This window comes from Dromiciops gliroides, chromosome 2, assembly GCF_019393635.1.
Source record: "Dromiciops gliroides isolate mDroGli1 chromosome 2, mDroGli1.pri, whole genome shotgun sequence".
In the NCBI taxonomy this organism is placed as follows: Eukaryota; Metazoa; Chordata; class Mammalia; order Microbiotheria; family Microbiotheriidae; genus Dromiciops; species Dromiciops gliroides.
In genome coordinates this window covers 182,170,314-182,187,608 of record NC_057862.1, presented here as the reverse complement: position 1 = coordinate 182,187,608, position 17,295 = coordinate 182,170,314, and the positions used below count along the sequence as shown (strand labels likewise).

The 17,295-nt window shown below is 36.6% G+C and overlaps 1 protein-coding gene across 1 annotated transcript in view; it reads left to right on the top strand.

Annotated features, from left to right (window-relative positions):
• RYR3 (ryanodine receptor 3) overlaps window positions 1–17,295 on the top strand; it is a 681,173-nt gene that overhangs the window by 504,726 nt on the left and 159,152 nt on the right. Inside the window, exons 48-52 of the mRNA XM_043982013.1 lie at window positions 6,717–6,937; window positions 7,797–7,887; window positions 9,821–9,961; window positions 11,492–11,655; window positions 14,676–14,754. Of these exons, the coding sequence (XP_043837948.1) occupies window positions 6,717–6,937; window positions 7,797–7,887; window positions 9,821–9,961; window positions 11,492–11,655; window positions 14,676–14,754 (696 nt within the window). The remainder of the gene's footprint in view (window positions 1–6,716; window positions 6,938–7,796; window positions 7,888–9,820; window positions 9,962–11,491; window positions 11,656–14,675; window positions 14,755–17,295) is intronic.

Genomic DNA, 17,295 nt, shown 5'->3' with positions numbered 1-17,295 from the left:
CTATGCATTAAAAGACAGTGGTTTCTAAAACCATACTTAAGTGGATACACAGTCTCATTGATGGGACTACTTTCTATATTGATACAGATCACAATCCAATTGCACATTTCCATCCCATGGGATCCTTATATATGTCCTTCCATAGAATCCCCAAAGAGCAACTGCTTAATGGACTGGAGGCCTTCCTTTCAATCTATTTAAGCTAACAGTCTTTTTTGTCTTATTCTTACCACTTGGCTCACCTGCTTTCATCAATTGCCTGCATCATATCTTTTATACCACTTCCTGTGATCATAAAGATATTGAATTTATATTAAATAATTATATTTTACCATATTAGTTGTGATAATCTGAAGCATAGGAGAAGGCAGTAAGGAAACAAGTATTTCTTTTTTTAAAATAATAAACATTTTTATTTATAGTTTTGGGTTCCAATTTTTATCCCTTTTTCCCTCCCTCTCCTTCCGCCTCTCTGAGGCAGCAAACAATCATATATGAGTTATAAATGTAAGATTATGTAAAACATTACCATATTTGTCATTCTGTAAAAGAATACTTGATTATAAGAAAAAAGTGAAAGCGTGAAAAATAGCAAGCTTCAGTCTGTTCCATCGATATCAGTTCTTTCTTTGGAGGTGGATGGTATGTTTCTTCAATAGTCCTTTGGGATTTTCTTGGATCATTGTATTTTTTGTTTTGTTTTGAGGTTTTTTTGCAGGGCAGTGAGGGTTAAGTGACTTGCCCAGGGTCACACAGCTAGTAAGTGTCAAATGTCTGAGGCCAGATTTGAACTCAGGTCCTCCTGAATCCAGGTCTGGTGCTTTATCCACGGTGCTACCTAGCTGCCCCCAAATCATTGTATTGTTGAGAATCGTCAAGTCATTCACAGTTCTTCATCAAACAATATCGCTCTCTCTGTGTACCATATTCTCTTGGTTCTGCTCACTTCACAATACATCGTTTCATACATGTCTTTTCAGGCCTTTCTGAAGTCATCCTGCTTGTCATTTCTTACAGCACAATAATATTCTATCACCATCATATACCAGTTTGTTTAGCCATTTCCCAATTGATGGGCATTCCTTTGATTTCCAATTCTTAGCCAACACAAAAAGAGCTGCTATAAATATTTTCGAACAAATAGGTCTTTTTCTCTTTTAGGGGATGTCTTTGGGATATAAACCTAGCAGTGGTATTGCAGGATCAAATGGTATGCACATTTCTGTAGCCCCGTGGGCATAGGGAAACAAGTATTTCTTAAGCATCTTCTGTGTTCCAGGCACTTTGCTAAGCACTTTACAAATGCTGATCCTCAAAACAACCATGAGAAGTAGGTGCTATTATTTTTATCATTTGATAAAAGTGAGGCAAAAAGAGGTTAAGTGACTTGCCCAGGATGACATAGCTAGTAAATATCTGAGACCAGGTTTTAACTAAAGTCTGACACTCTATTCACCATACCACATAGCTACCTTTCAAAGGGGACACCTTAGAGGCTGTCTTACACAATTTCCTCATTTTATAAATGAGAAAACAGGCCCAGGAAAGTTAAGTGACTCGTTCAAATAAACACAGATATTTGATATGAACCCAAGTCCTTTGACGCCACAACCAGAAAATTTCCCACTGTACTATGAAAAGCAGTTGGATATACTAGAAAAACTGTTACATATAGTGGCAGAAGAGAACTGGATTCAAATCTTATAAGATTATAGGTTTATAATTAGAATGGACTATAAAGACCATGAAATCCAACCTCCCTGATTTTATAGATGAGGAAACTGTTGTTCATAATAGTTAGTTTTACCCAGAATCACGCAGTTAGTATCTGAAGCAAGATTTGAACCCAAGTCTTCCTGGTTCCAAGTCCAATATCCTACCCACTGTTCCATGTTGCCTTTTTCTGACAGTTCCTAGGCATACATGTAATCCTGGGCAAATAATTTATCCTCTCAGAACCTTAATTTTCTTGTCTGTAAATAGCGATGCTTATACTACCTGCCTCACAGGACTGTGAAGACTGAAGTGCTTTGCAAACCTTAAATCAGTACATAAACATGAATTATTATTAGTTGTTCACTTAATACCTCAATAATCCAAGTTCTTTAAACATGTCCTCTGAAATTTACCTCCTTGCCTAGCAACAAAATATCATGTATAAGAATTTAAACACAGTTTGAGACATTAGTAGTTTTCAACACCTTTAACACTTTTCTTTATTCAGAGTCAGGCTCTTTTCAGCAGTGTGTACCTTTAAGTCATTTATCCTCCTTGTAAATTGCTTTCAACACTTGTAAATTTAACCAGCAGGGTACAGTCCTGCTTCCTATTTGCATCACTATCTGAAGAGCTGGTTTGATCGATTGATTGATAGTTTGATTGTCTCTTATAATTATGAAAATTGCTAATTATATCTTCAGCAGTGCTTTGGGGAAAAGATTATCAAGTTGAGATCTCCCCAGTAAGTCAGAAAAGAGTTGAAGCCACATTAGAAAATTAATAGACTTGCAGCTGGAAGTCTTTTAAAATGCTGAAGTTATTGTGTTAGACTGATTAGTGCACCAAATGGCATAGGTGCCAAGGACTTGGGAATGCAAAGATTTACTATCTGAGATTCCTTATAAATGTATACAATACTGAGTCCATCTAGGGCTCAGTGACCTTACATTCTTAGGTGCTTTGCCACTAATTGCCTCAGGAAAGTCACTTTCCTGCTTTGCCTCAATTTCTCTATCTGAAAAATGATGTGAGTGAAGATCAGTTACATCACAAGATTTCCAGAAGGAAGGACTAAGGAGCAATTGGCAAGCCCCTTCAGTACTTAGTAAGTCTGTCAGAGGTGAAGTAAAAAGTAAGACTGAAAATAAAGTGAAAAGGATTTTGATAAGAGAAATAATATAGAATAGATATCCATTCATGGTTCTCTTCCTCAAGGAGTCTTATGTATGTATGTGTATGTGTTTGTATATATTGTATGTATATATTTATGTGTGCATGTATGTATGTGTATATATACACACATACATATATATATATATGTGTGTGTGTGTGTGTGTGTATGTATACACCAGTATTCATTGTTGTAGGGAGATCCCTATGAGAAATTTCATCTCATAACTCAGATAGGGAGTTACACCCTTAACACATAATCTTAGAGAGTTTCTTAAAGCACTAGGACTAAGTGACTGACCCAAGGTCACAAAGCCATTATATCAAAGGGGGAAGGTCTTCCTGACTGAGTGCTTTGCATTTGTTGCCCTGTCTTGTTTCAACTCCACAGGACAAGATGTACCTGCCAAGATAAGCTCATCAATTCTAAACTCCCCACCATTTGGCAAATTCATCTTTTTTAGTAAATATTTTCAGATTACATTGAGTCTAGCTTTCCAACCACTATGCCTTGTTGTCACACACTTTTCTCCATATTAGGTATTAAATAAACATTTGTTGTATTGAATTCTTTTTCCTATGCACGAAATAAGAACAAAAGTTTTCTGCAAAAATCCTGTTACTTATTTATAAACTATGAGGATCAGCTCATTACTAGGGAGTTGGTTATCAAGGTGAATCTTTTGGACAGGTTAAACTAAATGGGCAAATGTGGAAAAGAGCCTTTTGGCACTTCTGTACTAAATGACAGGGAAGAGGGCTGATAATGACAGCTTTTACTCCACAAGAATTCATTTATCCATTGGCTTTCTTAATGTTCATTGTTTGTTTAAAAACTGAGTTGACATATCCATATGGATATCCTTACTACACATAAAAACCAAAAGACATAGAAATTTTAACTGAATGGAAGAATAGCTCACAAGTTCTCTTTAGGTCAATAAAGATGGTGGCAGAATTTGTTTCATTGTTCAGCTAAGAGACAAAAAAATCCATTTCATGTATGATTTGGTCATCTCATCTTATAGTGTACAAAGTAGTATACATGACCATATTGTTATGAAGATGATTTCAGCTTAGGTATCAACATGCGTTGTAGAGAATAAAGAAGAGAAATTATTTGGAAAAGCTTGATATTTTCCTTCAAAATAAATCACTGTGGGGGCAGCTAGGTGGCGCAGTGGACAGAGCACTGGCCCTGGAGTCAGGAGTACCTGAGTTCAAATCCGGCCTGACACACTTAACACTTACTAGCTCTGTGACCCTGGGCAAGTTGCTTAACCCCAATTGCCTCACTAAAAAAAATAAAATAAAATAAATCACTGTGTATCTTGAAATTTACTAATTTAAATTTTAAAAGTGAGCTCTAGGGAAGAGAATGAAAAACGTATTTTAGAAAATATTATTCCAGACAAAGAAATTGAAAAAGCCAGCCCTTGAATCCATTGTCCCCAACTTGAATAATGGGAATTTATCCTGGTTGTGGGAATTCTTTTCTGACTTATGTTATCGTTGTTCTGTCTATATAAGTATTATTTTGCCTTGTTGACAGGGAGAGCTTGGATACCCGTTAGCATCCTATTGTGTAGTGCAAGCTAAAGATTAGGTTTGACTTTAGACTATATAGAAATAAGTATAGGGATTTCTGTTCCCTATACTTGGTACTTACTTGTGGTAGGACCATCAGTTATACCCATATATCTTGCATGTCATACAACCCTGCATGTTCTAGAATGATCAATGTATGTCACTTATATTGTAATATGGCTACTTTTTCTGAAATGATCAGGGATGGTAAATGTATTTTAAAATAACTTATCCATATATATCTGAGGATCTGTCTGTGATGTCAGATGGAGATAAATTAGTCCATGGTAAAAAGAGGAAGCCATCTTGACTGTGTGAGGCACTTGAAAGGGTAAACCTTTTTCTGCCAACATTGTAGCCTGTGTATCCCCAGCACAGGAATGGAGCCCTTGAGAAGGACTACACATTGTTTACTTAGGTTATGAGGGCAGGGACTGACTTTTACCTCTTTTTGTATTCCCAGCACTTAGCACAGTGCCTGGCCCATAGTAGGTACTTAATAACTGTTTATTGACTGAGACCTACAACTCCTTCCCTTTTACCATTTGCGGTTTGAATACTGCTAAGTAAGTAAATACAATTTCGTTATATCTTGTGTTTCATGGACCTTTCTTTGTCAGGAGTAATCTAGCAATATCATGTCAAAGGATTCCTAAAATAAGTTTATAATTTAACCACCCATACTAGTAAAACAAAGTGAATGAAAAATGTATATTTCCTAGTTTATAACATGTTCCTCCTTGGAGAACCCATTTATTTAGTTCCTCAGTGTAGCTGTTTTGGATAGATAAGTGATAAATTAACCAAATTCAAAGGACTTTTGGTGATCTAAATCAATCCTTGAGGACAAAGTCATTATCTTTAACACTAATGTTCATTTGGTGATGTCATTGAGCCATAAATAATGGTACATTATGATATAAGAAGAATCAAAAAATCAAAATTACAAGTGATCTAAGGGGCAGTGCCTATGTGTATAGTTGAGTGTCAGATTGTGGCAAGTTACCAATGATAGGTTGTTGTTTGTCCTTCATTCTTGAAGAGGATCATGACATCAGAGTGATGAACCACGTAGGATAGGACATGTAAAAATAGCAGTTTGTACTAGTGAAAGGAATACTCACACCAATGAAATCATAGATTATCCAAGTATGTAGGTGAAGTCATACTTACATGTTTTATTCAGGCAAGTTCCTGCATATCCTTCCAAGCTACAAAGGTTTTGAATATGGGCCCAATAATGAATTGTGTGTTTGTCATCTGATAATCAGTAGAGGCTCACCAGAAGGTTGGCCAACAAGTGATACCATTCATTGTTCCAAAGGATTTATTATGATTGATTGATAGATAGATAGACAGACAGAGAATCCATTATAGAGAAATTACAAATTTAGGGTGCAGAATGAGGCATATTTATATTTTTTATAATTATTGAAGGAATTTGTTTTGCTTGACTGCATATTTGTTACAAGGAATTTATTTTTCTTTTTTTTCAGTTGTGTAGGGGGTGGGAGGGAGAAAAAATAGATTTCTGTTCATTAAAAAAAGGTGAGGAAATGCTACAGATGTGAAATATTGCTTGCATTTTCAGATAAAATCACTGTTATTAGTTGTACTTAACTGCTTTCCTTTGTCACAAGAAACCTCTTACAAAGTGGGAATAATCTATGAATATATGTAATGTAAAGACAAAACATATCGATAAATCTTTTTTAAAATTTATGAAGAACAGAGAGGTTGTGATATGGATTTGTGTAGGACATACCCACACTGATGAAATCAAGGATCTCTCAAACTATCAAAGTTTTACATATATACATATACATACACACATACATATAAAGAGAGAGACATATATTGAATAAAGTATCCACATTCTCTCATTGATTTCAATAAGGTGGTTATGGTTCATCTTGTAATACAGTATATGTTTTTAGTATAACTAAGAGTGAAGAAGGCAGCCTGTCAGTTTTGCTGCACTAACAGCCTTTTGTTTGGTTGGCTTTTTGTTTTTATTTTTTGTTTGTTGTTTTACTTTTTACTTAATTTGTTTCATTTTACATGCACAATAGTAACTCTAGTGACAAAGTGAGCAGTCCTACTCTGTTGCTTTATGTTCTGTGAAGCACTAAAATATGTAAGACATACTGATTTTTTCATAGGATCATATGGTGAGTGTATTATGCTTTGCTGAGCATTTCCAAATAGGACTAATCATTGTCTCTTTCTCTTTACCCTAGGTTTCTCTGAGTACCACAGAGGCAGCACTTGCACTGAATAGATATCTGTGTTCTGCTGTGCTCCCTCTCCTCATGAGACATGCTCCTTTGTTTGCTGGAACAGAGCATTATACCTCTCTGATTGATTCCACACTTCAGACCATATATAGACTCTCCAAGGGACGCTCCCTCACCAAAGCACAGAGGGACACCATAGAAGAATGCCTGCTTGCTATCTGCAAGTAAGTACTATCTTTACATGTTTCTCATTCGTATTTATTCATTTGAATTCAATTATACCTAAGTGTATATATGAACAAAATTTTATATATGAGAACATGAAGTCTGGTATACACTACCTTCCTATAAATTTGACCTTCAACTGTATACTTTCTCCAAAAACCCTCTTTACCTCATCCCTTATTCATTTTGCCTCTCCATTCAGTTGCACACCATCACCTCATTCTTCTGACTGTTATCTGACTGCCACAGAATGGCAACCAGTGTTGACTAGAGTACTGAGGATAAGAGCCCACATTATATATAATGAACAGTCAGACTAGCACCTCCTCAGCCAACACAAGATTTCATTGTTTGGAGTAGTTTGGATGTTACTAAGACTAATACTCTCTGAGGCACTGAAAGATCCTAAGCTATGGTAGCCTTTAAAATAATGGTTTCAGTAGAGTGTCAGGTTAGAAAGCCAACTGATTAAATGGATGGGGAGCAAGTAGAGGCAGGAAGTATGGAATACTCTTCTAAAAGTTTAGCACCAAAAAACAAATTCCCTTCACTTTCTTAAAGTCTATACTTTTTTTTTTTGGTGGAGCAGTGAGGGTTAAGTGACTTGCCCAGGGTCACAAAGTTAGTGAGTATCAAGTGTCTAAGGCTGAATTTGAACTCAGGTCCTCCTGAATTCAGGGCCAGTGCTTTATCCACCGCACCACCTAGCTGACCCCTAAAAGTCTATACTTTTTAAAGGTCATTTAGTATTTCCTAATGAACTAGTATACATTGAAGAACTTTTATTTTTGTATCTAATTTCTTTGCGACTTCTCATTATGTACTGATAATGTATTTTTCCTCTTTTCCACACTCTAGCCACTTACGGCCTTCCATGTTACAACAACTCCTTCGCCGTCTTGTTTTTGACGTACCACTCCTCAATGAGTACTGTAAAATGCCACTTAAGGTAAATATCCTTTCTATCAAATAAATTCCAGCTGGTGCTACAGAAAATATACAGCAAAACAAGCTGCTTTCACTATTTTTAGAAGAAAGGCAAGCATCTATAATATTGATTTCATTCCTTTAAATTGCTAGTTAATGACCAGGATATAGCTAGCAAGAATGAACTTCCATTCTTAATGGTGAAGATGGCAAATGCTAGATTCAATTCACTTGTTTGATTTTCTTTAAATAGTTTTATTAGTTGCTCATTCCAATTCCATTAATAATTTCCTTTATGAGATTATATAAGGTGCTTCTGACTATCTTCAAACTTCACTTTTAACACCTAAACTACAGTACATTGTTTATTTTTTTTTATTTGATTTTTTTCTCCCTTGTTTCTGGAGTTTAAGCTTTGTGTTCTTACACTTTATTTCTAGATCTTTGAGAGAAAAGTAACAACTCCTATTTCAAAATCACTTTTGTTGTTTTTCTTTAGTAAGCATTGAGGACAAGAGGGTCATATATTTTACTTTAATTGCATTTCTCCCCTTATTAGGCAAATCACTAAACATCTCTGAGTCTCAATTACCTAATCTGTAAAATGAAAGTGTTGGACTAGATAATGATCTCTAAGAGTATAAGGTCCCCCTAAGATCTAAATCCAAGATCCCTTTGTTTTTCCTATGATAATAATCCTTTTATTTGTTATTGTAGCAGCAGCTAACGTTTATATAGCTCTTTAATGTTTGCAAAGTAACTTATATACATTATCTTATTTGATCTTTACCGATGAAGAAACTGAGTCTCATAGGGGTAAAGTGACTTGCTCATGATCGTACAATTAGTGCCTTTATTTGAACCTACTTCTTAAGTCTAACATTTATCCACTGTGCCAACTTGCTCCTCACTTAAATAATTTTTTAAAAATGAATTGATATGAAATCAGTTTTTATCCAGTGTTAACATACATGATAAAACTGAGGCCCAAAGACATTCTTTAACTTTCTGTCATTCATCAAGTTCTTAGGAAAAGAAGAGGTAACAATTATAGCCCATGGATTCCCTGTTGTTCATTCAAATCACCCATTGGCTTCCCTTTTTCCAGAGTGTGGGATAGGATGTGGTAGAGGCAGTATTAAAGCCCCAGTCCTCTGATGCTAAGCTCAAAACATTTTCTGCTGCAACATGAAATGGTGGGTTTCTCATGCCTGCAGAAAGTCAAACTGAAGGCAGCATCCTAGAGTTCCCAGTACTTCAAACCTCCCCCTGCTGTCTGATACAGGCACAGGTCCTATGTCAGTCAACTCTTTTCTTATAACACATTCCTAAGACATTTGTAATATCCTGCTGCCCTCTCCTGGGCAGGAGGTGTCAGGACTACTCAGCCCTGGATCTTCTAACAGGTCATCCCATGACTTAGGCAAAAGCAAGTTGAACAAGGTCAGTAATGGAGGGAGGCAAGAGGAAGACCTAGACTCTTCCAAACCCCCATTATGAGAATTACATAGAAACAAACACATTTATGGGGTCACAAAAATCTGGACATATCTGAAATGACTGAACAACAAAACATTTAGTCAGAGCTTTCAGGACACATCACTCCCACTTCTGATGGGTCAATAGTTTCAAGCAGTAGATATTTTTCTACTGTTTGGAGAAAAATGGAGAAATTCACCCCACTTTTTTCCACTTATACCTTGGACAAAAGTATGGGAGGAAGGTCCTAAGTTAAGCAAATTCAACTAAGTCCATAGCTGGTAAAAATATGAAAGACATCTTTTTCTGACACTGTTTGAACATCTTTCTGCTGTTCCTTTTACTACATATCTTTAGTTCTGTTCTTGTCATCCTGACTTGCTATTTTCACCAAACAATAATTGTGTGTGTATTACAAGGCATTGGTGGATTTTCTGTGCTTCATCCTGACAATACTCTTTTGTCCAACATCCTAGCTTTTGACAAATCACTATGAACAGTGCTGGAAGTATTACTGCCTGCCTTCAGGATGGGGGGGCTATGGCTTGGCTGTGGAAGAAGAGTTACATTTGACAGAGAAGCTCTTCTGGGGGATTTTTGACTCTCTCTCTCATAAGGTAATGACTATGTTGTTAAAGGAGGTGAGGAACACAGTGATCCAAGGGATTTGTGAGGACGAGGATAGACCAGAGTTCCTAAACTTTGTCTTTGTTTTGACCAAGTATATATTCATTTTTTTTGCTGAGGCTATAACTCTTCACTGGTAAATGATTTTTCCCCTCATGTACAAAATACACATTGGAAGTTGTCAGAGTGATATTAACCCAACTGGCTGCTATTGCTTCCTTTGGCCCCTACTTCCTTTTGTTGGACTATGTATGCCCTAGCTCAGCTACCCCACAAGAATAACAACTTGCATTTTTATAGTGTTTTAATGTTTGCAAACCCCCTTGTTCACAACAAAGTTTGTGAGGTAGGCATCACTGTGTTCTCATCCCAGTTTTACAAATAAAAAACTATTTCCCTGAGAAGTTAAATGTTTTTCCTGTAGTCATATAACTAGTAAATGTCTGAGGTGAGATTTGAGCCAAGGTCTCCTGACTCCCAAGTCCAGTATCTCTCAAAATTGATATTTGAGAAACTATTTCACAATCTCTAACTACTCAGTTCTACTCCTTTTTGTATTCCTTGTTAATAAACCCTTATTTTATTCAAAGCAAAAATGAAAACTGTTCTTTACTAATCTCCTTTCTGCTTACTCAGAATTTTAGGTTTGAAGATATTACCAATGATTTATCTAATTTCTCAGTCAAGCTAATTGAGACAGACCTCTACTTTATAAACTGCTCTGTTTCCCTCTGCCCCTTTTCTTTATGGATTTTTAAATCACCATCCTCAAGAGAATAAAAGGGGATATTCCTAGTTTTCCGTGATAGAACATAGAGGTTGACTACAGTTTTTCTACTACCTCCCCTCCTGTTAGCATTTGTTGTTGGCCTTTTGAGCTTCACATCTTTATTGTAACTAGCTCCCTACTCATGTTAGCTTGCCATTCATTACTCTAAGATAAAACCAATGGAACACAAATGTACAACTGGGAAGTTTGCAAGTAAGTTAACTATAAGACTCGCATAATTCTTCCTATTCCTGTTACTAATGGTAGCAATATTTTACATTTATATAGTGCTTTAAAATTTTCAAAACTTTTTTTCAAAAAACTAACCATAGCTTGTGTATTGCGTCAGTTTCAATAAGTACCTAAAACACATAGAGACACTCATGACTTGGGTGAGATGACAGGCGCAAGGGAAAAGAAAGAGTTGTTACAATCCATCACTGCTTGAAACTTAGCCATTAACAAAATTTTGACTGTCAGCTTACTGTGTTTTATCCATATAGATAAGGATACAATAGTTTTACTTCTCATGTCACTTCAGTCTCCAATGATATCCCCACAGTACCTACCACAAATTATTAAGGAGTAAATGGCCACTCCTTTTTATATCTGGAAAATAAGTGAACTTTGGTTACCTTTTTTATTTCTTCTTATTCTTCTGTATTATGGCTGTGATTCACTTACTAAGATGTTATGTGGTTTGTAAAAATTAATTTTAATTAATTCCAACTAATTCCTATCTTTCCCACAGAAATATGACACAGATCTCTTCCGAATGGCCTTACCTTGTCTCAGTGCTATAGCTGGAGCCTTGCCACCTGATTATTTAGACACCAGAATTACAGCCACATTGGAAAAGCAGACCTCAGTGGATGCAGAAGGAAACTTTGACCCCAAACCTATCAATACCATCAAGTGAGTCCAAAACACTTCGTCATATGGCTATTTTTTTCCAAAGGCACTAGCTTGTCAAGATTTGGTTTTACGCCTCTATTACCTCTCCTTGCAATAGTCTAAGTCATTTTTCCAGGACACTATATTTTTTATGTTATTTTAAAGTACAATGAATTTATATCTGATCATAGTCTACATTATCACTCTTTGGTTTTCTTCATGATAAATTAAAGAGATGAATTGTTTCCACTGAGTTAATATAGCTTAAAGCCCTAAGTCAATTTCCCTGATAAATGATGCAATTAGTTTATTAATGGTTTTTGACAAAACCGCCATTTAGTTTGTAAATTAGTATTGTAAATTCCAATAACATAATAAATCAAAATAAATCCATTAGCATTCGATTCAATTTCCATTCAACAATCATATATTAAACATTTGTTGTGTGTAGTATTCTGTGTGCTAGGTCCTAGATGTGTAAACAAATCTCATTGAAGCTTCAGAAGGATATAACAAGGTTAGTTTAGCCTTCCTCTTTAAGAAGCTGTTTTTCCTTTAATGTTATATTAAGCACCTTTCAGCTGCTCTTAGACAACAAAATATCATGTCCTTCGAACCTGAAGTGCATTTTCCTTCTCTTCCAAGCATCTCAGTATTCCTTATTAGTGCTAATTTCATCATCAAGGCTTTTGTTTTATCTGAACAACATAATTAAATCTCTATAAAATTACTCCTCCCTCCATTCAGTTCCTGCTGATCTAGTTAAGAATGTGTCTTACTAAAATGGTAATTTTTACATAATCATACATATATAACCCATATCTGATTATGTACCATCTTAGAGAGGGAAGGAGGAATAAAAATTGGAACTCAAAACTATAAAAAAAATATTTGTTACATAAAAAATGTTTTAAGGTGTAATTTCCTCCCATGTAATTGGGGGGAAATAAAATATTTTTAAAAGGGTGTGTCTCGGGGCAGCTAGATGGTGCAGTGGTTAAAGCACCGACCCTGGATTCAGGAATACCTGAGTTCAAATCCGGCCTCAGACACTTGACACTTACTAGCTCTGTGACCGTGGGCAAGTCACTTAACCCCCATTGCCTAAAAAAAAAAAAAAAAAAAGGGTGTGTCTTACACAGTCTATACCACTTACTTCTTGTTCCCAAATATATTTTGTTTTTTTGGTTTTTTTGGTTTGGTTTGGGTTTGGGTTTTTTTGCGGGGCAATGGGGGTTAAGTGACTTGCCCAGGGTCACACAGTTAGTAAGTGTCAAGTGTCTGAGGCCGGATTTGAACTCAGGTACTCCTGAATCCAGGGTCGGTGCTTTAACCACTGTGCCATCTAGCTGCCCCTCCCAAATATATTTTAAGGTGAAGAACTCTAAACCTCCTAAATGGTTTGAAGCCTGTTGATTAGAAGTCAGGTTGAGGTCCATCTAGTCTAATTCAAACAGTTAAACATGTAGTGAGCACTCCATTCTCTGGAACTATAAATTGCTGATTGGCGTTGATATAGGAAGTTTGCTTCCTATACTAATGAAATCACAGGTCCAAATAATAATAATGATAACTACAACAATAATAGTTATACATAATAATCAATTGTTCAGGGATCTGTGGTGGACATTGAGAATGACAAAGGCAAAAACAAAATAGTTCCTATACTCAAAGAGTTTGCATTCTACTTGGGAAATGGCCTGGGGCGGCGGTAAGGGAGGGGTAAAGGCACATAATGAGGATAGCATTTATACAGATAAGTAAAATCTAAATGTGTAAAATAATGCAAAATAATCTCATTGGGGATCATATGCTGGCAACTGAGTTGGGAGGTAGGAATGTGGTCAGAAGAGGCCTAGGTGAGGATGTGGCACCTAACTTGCGCTTTGACAGAAGCTATGACTTCTACAAGATAGAAAGGAGGGAGTTTATTTAAGATATGGCAGTCTACTTATATAAAGGTAGGAAATGGAATAAGGTTAACAGAAAAATAGCTAGCAGACCAATTTCAATGGAACAGAGTATATATAAAGAATTCACTTCACATCTGTTGCACCTATAATACTAGAACCTTAGAAAGGACTTCTTTATTTTAGCATCCTTGAATACTTGAGATGTGTTGAAATTTATGACAATGCAAATTGGAGCCATGGGGAAGACAGATGGGGTGCTTTGGGTCAAGAGGCTTCATCTCATAACCCATATCTAGACATGCCTAAAGGTCTTTTTTTTTCTGATTAGGCCTGTGCTGATATATGATTTACATTACCTAGTCTAGTCATTCATTTATGCTAGTTAGTAAAATATTTAGGACATAGGACACTAAGGAGCAAAGGAATATAACGACATATGGTCCTGTCCTCAAGGTACTTACAGTAGAATAGTGAAAATAAGAGGAACAGAAATGGAGCCAAAGTCAGTGAAAACCGAAAGGTAAGATGTCATCAGGTACCATTAAACAGATTTAAAATGAGCATGTTGTGAGTATATATTTAAAAAACTGGAATCAGGTGGGATTAGTACAGAGTTAGCCTACTAAGCCCAGTGTGTTATTAGAAATTCTGTTATAGACACAAACATAAATATATTGGCACATCATAGGCATATTACCCATGAAGACACAAATTTTACCCAAAAAGAAAAAAATCTCTAATGAATTTTCCCCAAGATAGAAATTGAACATTACTTCTGAACACCACCTTTACAAAACAACACTCCTAATTAAAACTAAATAGATTTCACCAAGCACAGCTCTTTTATCAACAAGCCCAGTGAAAAGAAATAAAGGTACATTAGTATCTAATTCTTTGGCATTCCCGTTTTACCCTGTACCCATACCTTGGTATGTGGGAAGCCACTGGAAAATGTTGCTAATTGTCCTTATGTTTGGGAATTGTGCTAAATTATAGGAATGGTTACAGTGTTACTAACCCCAGCTCCCCATTTCCATCTAAAGAGAAAGCATTCTGATAGTTCAGAATCATTCCCACTGCCTTCACTTGTGCCTGTTGATGTGATGGTGCATTTTTTTTCTTTCTCAGCTTTTCTCTTCCTGAAAAATTGGAATATATGGTCACCAAGTATGCTGAGCATTCACATGACAAATGGGCCTGTGACAAGGTAGGGATTATCATCCAACTAACAATTGTCAGGAAAAGAAGAGCCAAAGAACATTAAAGGGTTGAAACTTGGAAATCTGCCCAATTTATCTAAGTGACAGACTTACCATTCCAAGAGCATTCATTATTTGAGAGCAGCAATTTCCTGAGGTTTGTGGAGGTCAGTAGAAGAGGCGGCCGCAGCTGCTGCTACTGCTGTTTTTTATACCAGTCAAGGCAATGCTCACTTCTAGAAATGTTAACTTTTTTCTTAACATCAGAGAGTATGAAATTTGCATATGCATGCTTGCTATGGATTTAGGGTAAGAGAGAAGGGAAGTAGAAGTGAAATTTATTGCCTTTTGGTTTAGGTTAAATCCATCGACCAACAAGTATTTATTAATTGCCTGTTTTCTATCAGACATTGTGCTGAGTGTGGGGCACAAGACAGAAATGAAAGAATCACTTCTATCAAGGAAACTCTCTGTCTCCCTCTCTCTCCCTCTCTCCCCCTTTTAACAAAATATGTACAATGTAAATAAGGTAATTTTAGGAGGAGGCACTAGTACCTGAGTAAATTAGGAAAGATTTCATAGAAGTGATACTTAAACTGAGTTTTGAAGGAAGTTAGGCATTTTAAGAGGCAGAGAAGGAAGATATTTCAGGCATGGAGGACAGACTCTGCAAAGACACAGAGACAATAAATAAAATGTCATATATTAGGAACAGCAAGAAGCCATTTTGTCTGAAACATAAAGTTAACAAAGCGGGGAGTAACATGTAATAAGCCTTGGAGCCAGGTTATAAAAGTTTTACTTATAAACAGAGCAGGTTATATTTAATGCTAGAGACAACCCAAGATTATTGAGGTGAATCGCACGGTCATAACAGTGCTTAAGTAATTTTGTCAGCTCTATGGAGAATGGTTTGTGGAAGGAAAAAAATTGCAGCAGAGAGATAATATAGAAGGATGTTGCTAATGCAGAAGGTTTTATTCTGGCCAATAATACTGATCCAACCATAATGGTTGTTATGTCATAGTCCCTGATAGCACATCTAGACTTTTTTTTTTTTGTTGTTAGGCAATTGGGGTTAAGCGACTTGCCCAGGGTCACACAGCTAGTAAGTGTCAAGGGTCTGAGGCCAGATTTGAACTCAGGTCCTCCTGATTCCAGGGCCAGTACTCTATCCACTGTGCCACCTAGCTGCCCCTAGACTCCTCTTTAAAAACTGAGTCATTGAAGAGAAGCTGAGTTGGCTGAGTGTTTGGAAGCATTGTGGTGAGCATCACTCCACAAATTTCTTCAAACATCTAAAAATTGCACCAGACTGAACCCTTATTGGAAAGTCCAGGAAAAGTTACTGTGAGTCATTTGTCTAGACAGGCTTGATAAAAAGAAACAGAAAAGGAGACCTGTAGACATAGGGAAGGAACTCATTTCACATTTAAGGGCCCAATGAGAGGCTATGTATGAGTACAGAAAGAGCTTCAAAATTCTTACAGTGTACCCCTAGTCCCATACCAGGGCTCTGTAATGGATACCAACTGAGGGACTTGCTGATAGTACCCAGTTCTGAGCCACAGATCCAAGGTGAACTCAAAAAAAGGACTTGAGTGGAAGAGTGGTTTGTATTACTGGGTAGGAAGGCCCTGGGCTATGTACTGAGAAAGGAGAAATTCAGAAACGAGTACCAGCCGTGGTGTAACTTAGACTCCAACTCAGAGCAGGGTCCCATTTCAAGCATCTAGTCCAGCATGCAAAGGAATAAAGAAAGCAGGAGTCCAGACCAAAGGGAAGCCTACAATTTTGCCAAGAGATTCTGAACAGAGAGCTTTCCAGCTTGTTGATGGGGCAGAGTCAAGTCCAGCAGCAGTCTACTCTTGCTCAGACCCAAACCCAGATCAGGAATTTGTGGCGCTTGAACCAGTGTAGGGGCAGGAGAGAGAATTGCAATCAAAATTTGCACTGGATCAGACTACTCTGGCAACACTGAAAGTTTAAAGGTCTCTAGTATATCCATGAGATCCTCAAATAAAACAACATTCAGTATCCCAAGAAATCAGCATTAGAACCAGCCTAGACCTTCTTTTCAAAAGTGTGGCAAGGCTCAATAGTAATATAAATTCTAGAGTCAGAAAGTAGCCTGGAAGGAAGGAAAAACAAAAGATAACCCCATCATAATGCAGAAGAGAATGATTCCAAAAATCTACAAGCAGTGCTTCAGAGAAGAATACAATTTGGACACAAACTTAGACTTCCTGGAATAGATGAAGAAGGAATTTTAAAAAGAGTTTAAAATATTCTATAAATGAGAGTATTTGAGAAAAACAATGAGAAAAAATGAGAGTTATGTAAGAAAGAATTGGACAGGAATTTGACACAAGGGGTACCAAACCTTGCCTAAGCAACAAATTCCCTGAAGATGTAAATAAATAAAGTAGAAGCCAATGACTTCATGAGGCAGCAAGAGATATTAAAAAAAAGGTAAAAAGGAAAAGAAGAAGAAGAAACAAATTATCTCTTATCAAGAACAGCTGACTTGGAAGACAGATCAAGGAGAA